This window comes from Humulus lupulus, chromosome 6, assembly GCF_963169125.1.
Source record: "Humulus lupulus chromosome 6, drHumLupu1.1, whole genome shotgun sequence".
Classification (NCBI taxonomy): Eukaryota; Viridiplantae; Streptophyta; class Magnoliopsida; order Rosales; family Cannabaceae; genus Humulus; species Humulus lupulus.
In genome coordinates this window covers 118,387,769-118,400,328 of record NC_084798.1, presented here as the reverse complement: position 1 = coordinate 118,400,328, position 12,560 = coordinate 118,387,769, and the positions used below count along the sequence as shown (strand labels likewise).

General features: G+C 36.7%; 1 protein-coding gene across 1 annotated transcript; it reads right to left on the bottom strand.

Moving 5' to 3' along the window:
* Positions 1-2,742: 2,742 nt before the first annotated feature.
* Positions 2,743-6,518, bottom strand: LOC133782480 (glucose-6-phosphate/phosphate translocator 1, chloroplastic-like). Its single transcript, XM_062221797.1, has 5 exons — positions 5,577-6,518; positions 4,923-5,148; positions 4,550-4,772; positions 3,830-4,043; positions 2,743-3,099 (listed from the first exon to the last, which is right to left on the bottom strand). Exons 1-5 carry the CDS (start codon positions 6,102-6,104, stop codon positions 3,088-3,090), a joined length of 1,203 nt encoding a protein of 400 aa, XP_062077781.1. The 5' UTR covers positions 6,105-6,518; the 3' UTR covers positions 2,743-3,087.
* Positions 6,519-12,560: the final 6,042 nt, after the last annotated feature.

The following is a 12,560-nucleotide window of genomic DNA, read 5'->3' as shown; positions in this document are numbered from 1 at the left end:
AAATAAAGAAATTTATTGTCTAAATAAGCACTAAAATCAAGAAAATAATAAATTCCAAAAATAAATTAAAAAAGTAATTTTCATAATTTTTATGAATTTTTATTCAATTTTCTTTTTAATTCTGCCTTAGGAAAATGATATGGTGTCGTGTAACTTGTCAAAACGACAAGTCGTTTTGCTTCATAAAACCAAGAAACGACAAGTCGTTTATGTTGTCTTCTTCAGCCATCTAGGTCGTTTTGACTCGGTTTCCTGCAAACGGGTCACACGACCTGGTTTCATAACCCGGTCGGAGAAACATCATTTCGACGTCAAAATTAATGGGATTTTGCCCAAATTGAATCTAAAACAATGTCTGAAGAGATTTGTGGCGTTTTATTGCTTTAAAAACAACTATAAAACAAACTTTAATATCAAATAAAACCTTCGGCCATTAACGTGTCTTCAAGGTTTGAATGACTATCATGGGTTTGAAACTCGATTTTTTATGCACAATATAACTAGAAAATATAAACCCAAGTATTCCTAGTACTCAAATAGATCGAAAAAACAGATTTGAATAAAAAAGCAAAATTTTCAACTTGAGGCCATGAACGTATATGCATATTGTCGTTGCTTTGTTTTTATACTAGTTTCTCAAATAACAAATCATTAGAAACGCTTATCAAAAGATTTCTAATGCAACTAAAATTGAGAAACAAATTTGAATTAATCATCTCTTCAACAATATATAAAACTATACACGAATATAATATATATATGTGTATATATAAAGACATAGGCATATATATAAATCATAAAAATATATATGTATATATGCATACAAAACTACCAAGACAGAGGTAAGCCTGACTCTGATACCAAATGTAATATTACAAATTAATCTAGATGCATAACAATCCTAATGCAGAATAAACAGATTGTTATAAAATTAGAGGATCGAATATATGTACCTCCAGCCATTGTTATTGATGATCTCGATCTACAACTCTAGATCTACAAAAGAGAAATTAGAACGAGTACACGGGCTTCCAAGCTTTCACTAACTCTTTTAGATGGAGTTACTGAAAGACATAATAATGAGTAGCGAGCTTGGGGACCGGTACTCTATATTTATAGAGTGAGACATTCCATCGGAGTCTCTGCCACAGATTGAGATATTCTCTCAATCGGTTGGGATATGCAAAATCAGGTAACAAACAAAAATGGGTAACAAATAATGTTGACCGTTAATTAGAATATTTGCCAATAAATAAAATATTGACTTTGATATATTAAATCAATTAGTTGTAACAAATTGATTTTATATACCATATAAATAAATATTCTAACAATATGAGCAAGTCTATTATGCCACAAAGTAATATAATCAAAACTAAGCATATAAGAGGAAGATGTGGATGCATTATTATCAAAACTTGAGTCTTTGGTACACAATTTAATCATCCCATCACACATATACCCTTTCCCCACAAATTAGTTCCCCTTAGACAAAATTATCTTGCTGGATTCAAACACCGCTTTGATGCCCCGTTTGCTTAACAAGATCCCACTAACAAGATTCCTACTCATATCCAGAACATACAACAAATTGGTAAGAAGCACCTTCTTTCCAGATGTAAAGTAGAGATCAACATTCCCCTTTCCCAACATTTTGGATCTATGCTCATTTTCCATTTGGATCTCATGGCCATCATTTGATTCTTCAAAAGTTTTGAATATCTCTCTATCATAAGTTACATGAATAGTGGCACAAGTGTCATACCACCATCCTTGCACTTTGCCTTGGATGGCGTTCACCTCACTCAAGGTAGCAACCAACTCCTGCTCGGTTGTGTTGACCTTAGATCCATAGTTGTTACTTACAATCACTAGCCATGTGAACACTCTTGTCACAAACAAAACAAGGGGCCTCTCACACCCTTGAAATTCCCTTTCCCCTTGGATTGGCATTAGCCTTGGAGGTCCCATATAAATATTTGAAGATTACCATTTTCATCACAAAATAACTCGAATAATTTTGTCATTTTATTCATCAATTTTTGAGGTCTGTTTTAGATAAATACACTTGATACCTAAAATGTGGCTATGCTCAAACCGTAATTTTACTATAGTTTTCTAAAAAAAAAATTAATTCCTAAATAATAAATTTTAAATACTTTGAATAACTGCATTTTTATAAATACTCTCAATAAGTCTATCAAAATATCAAATTTAACTTTTCGATAGCAAAACTCTTGTTGTATATCAATATCAAAGCAGGCTTTGGTCTTTGAACTTTGTCTTTCAATGTTAGACTTGAAGAAAATAGAAAGGGCTAGATACTCACTTTACAAAAAGTGATTATATAATAAATAAAGTCGTCAATGTGTTGATCAATGAAGCACAATTGATGCAATACACACACACACTCCTCGAGAGAGTCAAACTTGGCGAGCTGATAACTCAAAATTGAGTGAAGAAGCCATATCCATTGTATGCATCTCATATTTTGATTAGATCACATCATCAATATTAATTATTACATTATCAATTTTATAAAGAGCATATAACAATGTACGGTTTAGAATTATTGCTACATATTAATAATATATGCATCTGGTATGGTACATGATGAGAAGAACAGTCAGAGAAGACAAATGAGTTTTTTAAAAAAAGACGCTTATATACCCATTAACTTAATGGGTCCAATCCAATCTATGGTCATTAAAATAATAAGAGAATTTAAACAAGAAATGCGAATAACCCAAAGATAGCATTAGGATATTAAATTTAATTCTTCTAAAAAAAGATACGGTCTGAGACATTATTTTCTCTTATTTGAAAAATAAACTACCTAATTACCTGTATATCAAAAAAACAAAAATAAAAAACTGAAATGATGTTCTTAATCTCATTTTTATTGCTTATCTACAAGAACACGAGACTATTGGTGCATCCGAACAAAAATCCAGCATTTGTGGATCTTGAAAAGAAACTCTACCACTGCTACAAGCCTCTTCACCAGTTCTTGAAGAAACTCACTTCCAAGATTTTTATCTTACATGACGAAAATATAAAAATACGTTGTTCCTCAGTTTCAAGCTTTTACTGCTTCGCCTGAACAAGAAAAAAATGTGGTTAATTTATATATAAATTTATGTATGTATGAACAGCTACATCCTTGGCATATTTTAATATATACAGTCCTTGTTTTTCTAATTGGGACCTACTTGTATTTCTTACCTTCTAAGAGAACAAATAATGAACAGAATCTGTAATTAAAATAAAAAAGTAGGTAGATTTTACATGTTCAACGATTGCAGCCTCATCTAGTCCACCTAACACCTAAAAGATTATTAACTGCACAATTGGTAGTTAAGTACCACCCTAAAAACAAATCAACCCCCCCTTTACCAACCCCCCAAAACAAACACTATATATTTACATAATACAAAATAATTCCACTTATTCTCATCTAATACAAAAGAAGAGCCTTAAGATCTGAATCACAGCTTAATTGTCACACAACATTTTAGTTGGAATGGTACAGTGGTCCCCCCCCCCCCCCCCCCATTAACATATTTCATCTTTTTAAATTTGTTTTTAGGTGAAACATAATAAAACGCAAAGAAAAGCAAGTCATGCTGAGGCCGCAGAGCTATACTATTATGTGGTTCTCGTAAAATATGCATACTATTTGAAGTACAAACAGTAAAAAAAAACTGTCAATATCTGATGTTTGTTGGGCAACTTTCACAAATCAAATAAAGCCAAAGTTGGGAAACGAAGATGTGACAGTAGATAAAAAACAATGAGACTGAATTCATAAAGAGAACAAAGGACTTACCTGAGAATATAAGAAGGTACCGAAGACCGCAATGGCAGCTCCAAGAGCATTGACGGGCTGGACGGGTGTGTGGAAGATGATGATGGAAGATACAATGACTGAAATACGTTTCATGGTGTTACCAACACTAAAAGTCAAAGGAGAGATCTCATCCAAAGACATGTAAGAAACTTGGTTGTACAGATGATAGAACACACTCTGGGCTGCCATCCACCTACCGTGTACAATCAATAGTAGCAGATGGTTATACAAGCCAAGGGAATACAAAGCACCAATAAGATTAGTAATAAAACAGAAACGACTACAAAACACAAGCTCCTATAGTTTGAAATCCAACAACTTAAACACATAATTTTTAAGACATTATTATATCTATCAATAACTATCCAACAAAATAAAATTATGGATATTATCTAAAAGGATTATTTCTACAAACCAAATCTTTAGATGAGTACTTGATCAATTGCATTGATGCCGTTTTAGATGAATAGTAAAGATTCGAACTTTCAGCAAAATATAGTGAAAGTGTCGTTCTGGAAATATTAAGGTGGTAAGATGCTAGTATTACCACAACAAGATATAGATGATGTATGGAGCTCAATTATAAACAAAAAGTGCTAATATTGATCAGCATTCCGCTAAATTTCCCCATGGTGATATAAATGCGTTAAAAAGAATGAAGCAAACAAACCAGAAATATGATAGTACAATATAAATTACCAAAGCAATTGAGATCCAAGTTGAGGGAAGGCCTTTTCCCATCCAGCTGCCCACATCTGTGGTCCCTCAACCGCAATTGCAAAGGGCGTGAGAATTACGAGAGACAAAATTGATAAACAAGCATAGTAGTTCATTCCACTAACAGACTTCCCCTTCATGCCCCTCTTTGAGAAAATGTTTCTGAAGACGAATGCCAAGTTTGATATCATGGCACCCATGAAACCTGAATCATACAATTCAAATAAAATATTTGTGATGTTGGATATCTTAATGCAAAATATGGAATTCAGATTTACATATTAGAAGAAAATGTAAATTGTGTAAGATATGTTTAGGAATTTAAAGAAGTTTGAGAATGTAAGATTTTGGTTACCAATCATGTTGAAGTTGAGCTCAGTCAAAGCAGCAAGTGAGCAACCACCAATGATGGGGATGAGAGACAAGTACACTGGCATTGGGAAGCTCTCACCCAGCAAGAACCTTGACACCAATACACTAAAAGCAGGCTCCCCACTCTTGATAATATGAGTAAAAGACACAGCAACCTTTGACATACTCACAGTGGCTGCTACATGCCCAATTGTATGTGCCACAGCAACCTGTTAGGAAACAAATTCAACAAAAATCAGAACAGAATTTTAGATATAAAAATTGAACGACAATATTCTAGATCTTAAATTTGGTTTTCAAAACTGAAATTTGCCTCATTCAATTATCTAAATTAATTAACTCAGTTGACTTGTTCTACCACAATATTACACTAAAACAAGACATTTTTACTTCTTCCTCCTTCATTATTTTCTACACAACCAAACAAGGGGTTTCTTTCTCTTATTTTCATTCGTATCAGAAGACACCAAAAATCAATAAATGAAAAAGAGAAAAGAAAAGACACATAAAGAGTTAAAAACTTCTCTTTCCATCCTTGTCCTCAACTTTTTCCGGAAAACCCCAGCCATGAATGAAAAAAAAAATTCTCAGCAACCAAACAAAAAACCACAAAATCAAAATCAAATTATTCACTTACAGGAAACAAAGCCTTCCAGAACTCAAAATCAGTCTTTGGGGCCTCAGCGATCCTCGTAGCCCAAGAGATCAACATGATCAAAGACCCACAAGCGAGAGACAAAGTCGAGGTCAACCATGGATACGGATAGGCATTCAAGACCTTCTTATTATAAATATTGAAGACCACGTTTAAAGCCCACCACATAGCGAAGTAGATACCGATCTTGACTTTCTTCGCCGCCTCAGATGGCCCCTCGGCCTTTGGCAGTTCGATATTTGTCTCGATCGGCTTCGATCTGTCCGCCTCATAAGCCTCACATTTGATCAAACTCCTTCGAGCCTTCACAGACCCAAAACCTCCATTGAAATCACCAACCATAGAAACATGCAGAGGTTTCTGCACCGAGATGGATGATCGCTTCGGCTTCTGAATCGGTAGAGAAGGTAACAGCAAAGACTGCTGTATCGGTGACCGAGAGTTTGGCCGGAGAAATATTTCTGATCCAGTAGTGCTCATGGGTGAAAATTGCTTCACGGAGCAAATCATGGTACCAGAGATTTTCCCTGAAAAAGTTTCGAGTGTCTAAATGGGTTTTCTGCGAATAGCACAAAAAACCCGAAACTAGTGTAGATCACAGAGCAAGACCAACACTTCTTTAAGTAAAAACTTCAAGTTTACAATACTCCACGGCACTGAATTTCTCCAAGGAAAAAGACTTAAAACCAATGCTTCAGAATTGATTATTAAACACCAAAGAAACTATATATATGTGATTTGATAGTCTCAGCAACTCAGATGGAAACAATCTCGAAAGAATAATATAATTGTAATAGGTTTAGGACTCTCTAATATAATATTATTTTTTTATAAAAAAAATTGAAAAAGGAAAGAGAAAGTTAGGACTTTGAAATTTTCAGAGGGTGCGTTCTCTGAAATCTCAGTCCGGACCTATGTTTAATCATGTGAGGTATGATCTTTTTTTAAGGCATTAAAGTAGTTTCTTTTTTTTCCTTAAAAAAAAGAGTTAAAAATAAATAGGGGTAAATACTTAATATTTTTGGGTTACAACACTTATATATCTAATCTTTTCTTTCATAGCTAAAAATACATAATGTTATGTTTTCTCCACTTCTGTAACTACTAGCTCCCTTTAATATGACTAAGACTAATTGAGTTGTTATATGTTACTCTACTATTGGTCAACTTCATAATTTAAAAAAAATATATATTATTAATTGATTTAAAAAAAAATATATTTTAAAAAAAATTCTCTCGGTGATTCTCTCTCTCCTTCTTCTCCTTCTTGATACATCTACCCCATATTTTTTTTTCTTTTTCTTCTGATACATCTAGATCTAAACTCAATCATTTAAAATCAATAATCCCAAATCAATTCAAAAATAGAGTTTACAAACAAAATCTGAAAATCTAGGTTGTAGCCGAGACTTTTCCATCACTGGCAGCCTATTAGAAAAATTTATGCTGGATCTTTATTTATTTTCATGTAAATCTAATATTAAACAAATTAATACGAGATAGACTAAAACATATTTCTAAAATTGAATTCAAAGAGAAACAATGAATAGAATACTTACAGTATACGCAGCGGAATTAAAGAGTTATTCCTTCAGTTTCTCTAACTCTTTTATCCTCTCTGTCGCAGAGTATTATCAAGAAACTGAACCGATCTTCTATTTTCTTCACGGTCTTTCAATGTATCCTTCGAATCGCCTAGACTAGTGTGGGAAATTCTCAACACATGAGATAGATACAGAGAGAAGAAGAAAAAATAACAAAGAGGCTTAGAAAATGACTTGTGTTTAGAGAGAATCTAAAACTATCAGAAAACTAGTGATTAAACTTTTTTTTTTGTTTTGACTTCTCTCTAAGCACTCATTTTATAGACTCTATTAGGCTATTTAATTTAATTAGAAAATCAATAAAATAATAGCTATCATGAGCTTTAGGCCCGTGAAATTTCACATTTGATTATAAGGTCATAAGACTTAAAAACAATGCCGGTATTATTTTCTATTGATTTAATTAATTAAATAATTATTTAAATCATTTACCAAATTAATTATTTATAATTTTAACCTTGATTTAAACTTATTTATTAATTTAGATATCAATTTATCTTAATTAATAAATCTGTCATAATTTTTCTTTTCTTCTCAAAATTATACAACTCTGTGAAATTATCCAAAATTGACATGGTCAAATTTGATAATTATAATTGATAATTAAATTAATTTATTGATACTATCTAGGTGATTTTATCCAATGTACAATGGGGACCATGGACCTATGAAATCAAGCTCCAATAAGTTATCATAAATCTAACAAATAAATTTACTAACTTATTAATTCCTCGTGACTCCACTATAGACTCGGAATTGCACTCTTGAATTCATAGAACGCTCTATAACAAATATAGATACGCTATTAATTATCCATTGTTACAACAATAATTGTCACTCAATCCTCTATAGACGGTCTACAATGAGATAGGACTAAAATACCGTTTTACCCCTCATTGTATTTTATCCTTAAAACACTTAGTTCCTTGTAAATGATATTTCAGTAAACTAATTTAATTACTGAAATGAGATCTCTATTGTTTAACACCTTGAACCAAACTAAAAGGAAACCATCGTTTCACTTCTTCATCATAAGCTATAGATGTTCGTATCTATGATTAACACTCCCACTCAATTATACTATCGAGTTCCCAAGATGTAAGTATGGGCTAGTCCGTAGGGTAAGCTGGTAACGAATAAGTCAAAGAAATCAAATAATACAATCAGTTAGAATACTAACCACTTAGAATTGAGATTGAATTGACCTATGGTCAACTATATGATATGAGTAGAATAGATAATAACGGTATGTTTACTTATCTTATCAACTGTCAATATCGGTCATGTCCGATGTAACAAATACATCTGATCTTATCTACTTTGCTAATGTTCTGGAAAGAACATAACACTGTAATGTGTAAGTAGATCATATCATAGATTGGCAAGTCAGTGTAAATCATGTGCACTGACTAATCTTAGGACTAACTTATTTTGAACATATAATCATATTTATATTCCACTGTGATTACGTCACTATAAATAAGATTAGCTATATGCTCAGGATTTAATAGAAGTTTATATTAAACAAATAATCATGAAAATAAAACATGTGAGCAAAGTGATTAACCAAGTCAAAAAATGATTTCTATTCTTTTATTGATAATAAAATGAGATTACAAAGAATTTGGGTTTTAATTAGGGCATAAAACCCCAACACGGCCTCCATTGATGAACCCCCCAACACTTTGAAGATGTCGCACATTTTCACCTCTCCCCCAGATCTGAGTTTTGGTTGTACATAGTCGATTTGGTGGACGAATCTCTCAACTGGGTTTTTGATCCAAATATTTGAGTGGGTTTTGTTTACCCAAAATTGGCTATTGATGACGTGGCAAAGATTTATCGCACGTGGATTGACACGTGGCAGAATTGAAGGGCAAAGGTGCTGTTCGGCTATCGACCAAAAGCACACCTCATCGTCAGTGTTAATTTTTGATACGACCAGGCTAAACGTGAAGCCTGATTTATTTCCTTCTTAAGTTGTAATCTAATATTAACTGCATTTGAATATTTCTTCATAATTATCATTGATACGTGATTATTAAGGAAAGATAGGACACATTGGCATGTGTAACCCTGCTTGAGCCTATAAATATGCATGAAATAGCTCAAGGAAGGGACTTTTTGATTCATGAGCTTTTTTGCTTAATATTGAGAGATAAAGAGCTATAGTGATTGTTCATCGTTCTATTGTAATCCTTCCAAGGTTTGTGAAACTCAAAGAACCCTAGTTCTTTGATCACGACTTTGAAGTTCAATAATAACAATACACTAAGTGGACGTAGGTTGTTACCAATCATTGGGGCCGAACCACTATAATTCCTTGGTGTCTTTTTCCCTTTTCATTAGATTATCTTTTCAAGTGTCGTTCCATATTTTGTCGTATATTTGACTCCGTGTCGTTGGCCAATTCGAGGGTCAACATTCTGGTGCTTTCATTGAGAGCTTGTGAAAGAATCTAATGGCAAAAACATCCAAGAGGACCGGACAGGCCACTGGCGCTGCATCATCCCAGCCTCCTCCCCTAAATGTGGCTGAGGATGAACCACATTTGGAGTTTGATGATGAGGAGTTAGATTCTGAAACATTGAAGGCAACGCTGGGGGTGTTGCAGGAAGAGCTGGCCAATCTGAGGGCCAATCAAGAGAATGCTGCAGAGATAATGGCGTCGCAGCAAAGAGAAATAGAACGCCAACGTCAAGAGTTGAGCGAGCGGCAGGTTGAGATGGATCGTCAGCAGAGGGATGCCATGGCCGCCCTTGAAGCAGCCATCCAGCTGGCTAGGAATCAGGCTGCGCCAGCCTCCCAGCCAGATCAGCCACCAAACGGGCCTCCTCCAAGGGGTCCCAATCTTAGCCCTCCACTCTAGCCAGCAAGCCCTCAAAGGTCGGAGCAGTCGCCTATGGCTCAGGATGATGTCCCACCTAGGGATCCTGCGCAGTGTGACGTGCTGCGTCATGGCACATCTCCAGGGGGCCATTTTGTATGTATGAGCATGCCTTGGTGCTTGATCATTAGTCAAGTCTTGCACCAAGTAACCTCAGGGGTAGGGAATGGAAGTTTTGTAATTATGTATATGTCTCCCAGACAAAAGTCATATATGTTCCTGGGAAGACTTCATTTCCTTAGAATGCTCCTTAGGCGAGGTGACCTGGTGACTTAAGGAAGCACCATGGCCACCGGCAGATAGGGGCTTAAGTTGTGTACTCCCTTGCCCCATCAAGGCCTTATATGAATAAAACAATGCTTTGCCATGTCCCTTTGTGTATGCTTTCTTTACGGTCTATGTGTTGCTTGTTTGTTGCCTTCATTGGGCCATTGCGTGCCACTTGAATGTGCTGTATGCTCTGATTGTTGTGTGGGATGTTGCCTCTGGTTTGCTTGCCTCGTGCTTGCTCCCACTTCATAATTGCCCTTACTTGTGTGATACTTGTAATGTGGCTAACCATTGAGTTTGCTTGCCGCAGGTGTGAATTCTAGGCTGACTTGCTAGTTAAGAGCGCTAACAAGTGCCGCATGTTTCGTCAATTCGAGTATCGAAGTTGGCAGCCCATGACAGTTGGTATTAGAGCTAAGTTAGAGAAATCTTGGTGACCCTGCAGGATGGTGAGCAACACTCAAAGGATTGAAGCGCTGGAGAGGCGCGTTGGAGAACTAGATGGCCTAGACGAAAGAGTCAGGGATCTTAGCTCTGTCAGGCTAGAACCGGAGACGACTAACGCACTAAACCGCGTGGCTGTGTTGGAGTGGGATACAACCAATCTACTAGCCCGCATAACGGCAATCGAGTGGAGAGAAAACCTTTCAAGCACATCCAATACTCCTCCGAGGGAGGAACGTATTGAGGCAGTGGAATGAGCGGTGAAGGACCTACAAGAAGCATTAAATGACCTCGTAGAGAATTGTAGGGAGTTAGTTGAGGCAATGAAGGATGAAATGTTAGAGATGAACACCAAGCTGAGCCTCACCATGAGGGCAATTGGGAATCAGCCTGCAACTGGACCCATTGGCATGGAATATGGGAGAGTAAAAGTCCCTGAGCCGAGGCCCTATGGAGGGGCTAGAGACGCAAAGGAATTAGAGAACTTCCTCTTTGATATGGAGCATTACTTTAGAGCCGTGAGAGCTGAATCAGAGGATGGCAAGGTCGCCATGGCAACGATATACTTGTCTGCAGATGCCAAAGTGTGGTGGAGGACGAAGTATGATGATATTCAGAACGACAGATGCACCATAACAACATGGGAAGATCTCAAGAGAGAGTTGAAGACGCAGTTTCTCCCTGAGAATGTTGCCTACATAGGTCGACGCCATTTGAGAGAGCTGAAGCACACCGGAACAATCCGAGAATACGTGAATAAATTCTTTGGGTTGATGTTGGATATCAAGGACATGTCCGAAGTGGACAAACTCTTCGCGTTATTAGAAGGTCTGAAGCCTTGGGCAAAACAAGAGCTCGAGAGACAACGAGTGGCTGACTTAGCCACTGCTCAAGCTGCTGCCGAACGACTGACTGATTACTCATCAGGGAACATTCAATCCAAGAAGACCAATCCGTCGACTAGTGGAAGTAATGTTGGGAGTAAAAAGTTTGGGAAGTCTTGGCAGAGCAAGGGTGGGGGAGGAGAGAAAAGGAGTGTGGAATCTAACTCTCCTAAAAAAGGTAGTAACCCCCCGTTCAAGAAGCCTCTTACATGCTGGATCTGTACCGGTCCTCATAAGTCGACAGAGTGCCCTCACAAATCCCAGATGAGTGCCCTCCAGGCGACATTTTCTCAAAAAGAACAAACCAACGAAGAAGAGGAGGAGGAGGAGTATACGCACATGGGTGCCCTCCGGATGCTGAATGCTCTCAAGAAACACGGTGTGAAAGTGAAGAAGACCCCCGGAAAGGGACTAATGTATGTGGACGTCACTCTAAACGGTAAGATGGCCGGAAGTGTGATGATCGACACAAGTGCCACTCACAACTTCATTTTGGAGATCGAAGCTAAACGTCTGGGACTGAAATGGGAGAAGGACCATGGCCGCATGAAAGCGGTTAACTTAGAAGCCTTGGCCAGAACCGGCGTGGCTAAAAAGGTGAACATGAAGATCGGCTTGTGGGAGGGGCAGACTGACTTGGTGGTCGTGCGAATGGACAACTTTGATGTGATATTGGGTATGGACTTCCTTACTGAAAAGGGATCCATTCCCATCCCAGCTACGGGAAGCTTACTCATAATGGGGGAGACACCTGCAGTGGTGCCTGCTAAAGTAAAGCAGCCCCCAGAAACCAAGCTGCTGTCAGCCTTAAAATTGAAGAAGGGCGTGAGAAGACAAGAGCCCACGTATATTATCCTACCCACAATATACGAGGATA

Bases quoted from the DNA above. Each gene is read 5' to 3' on its own strand.
- LOC133782480 (XM_062221797.1), bottom strand. From the start codon at position 6,104: ATGATTTGCTCCGTGAAGCAATTTTCACCCATGAGCACTACTGGATCA. The intron at 5,149-5,576 runs GTAAGTGAATAA...GTTTCCTAACAG, and splicing joins TCTGGAAGGCTTTGTTTCCT to GTTGCTGTGGCACATACAAT. The intron at 4,044-4,549 runs GTAATTTATATT...TGTACACGGTAG, and splicing joins CTTGGATCTCAATTGCTTTG to GTGGATGGCAGCCCAGAGTG.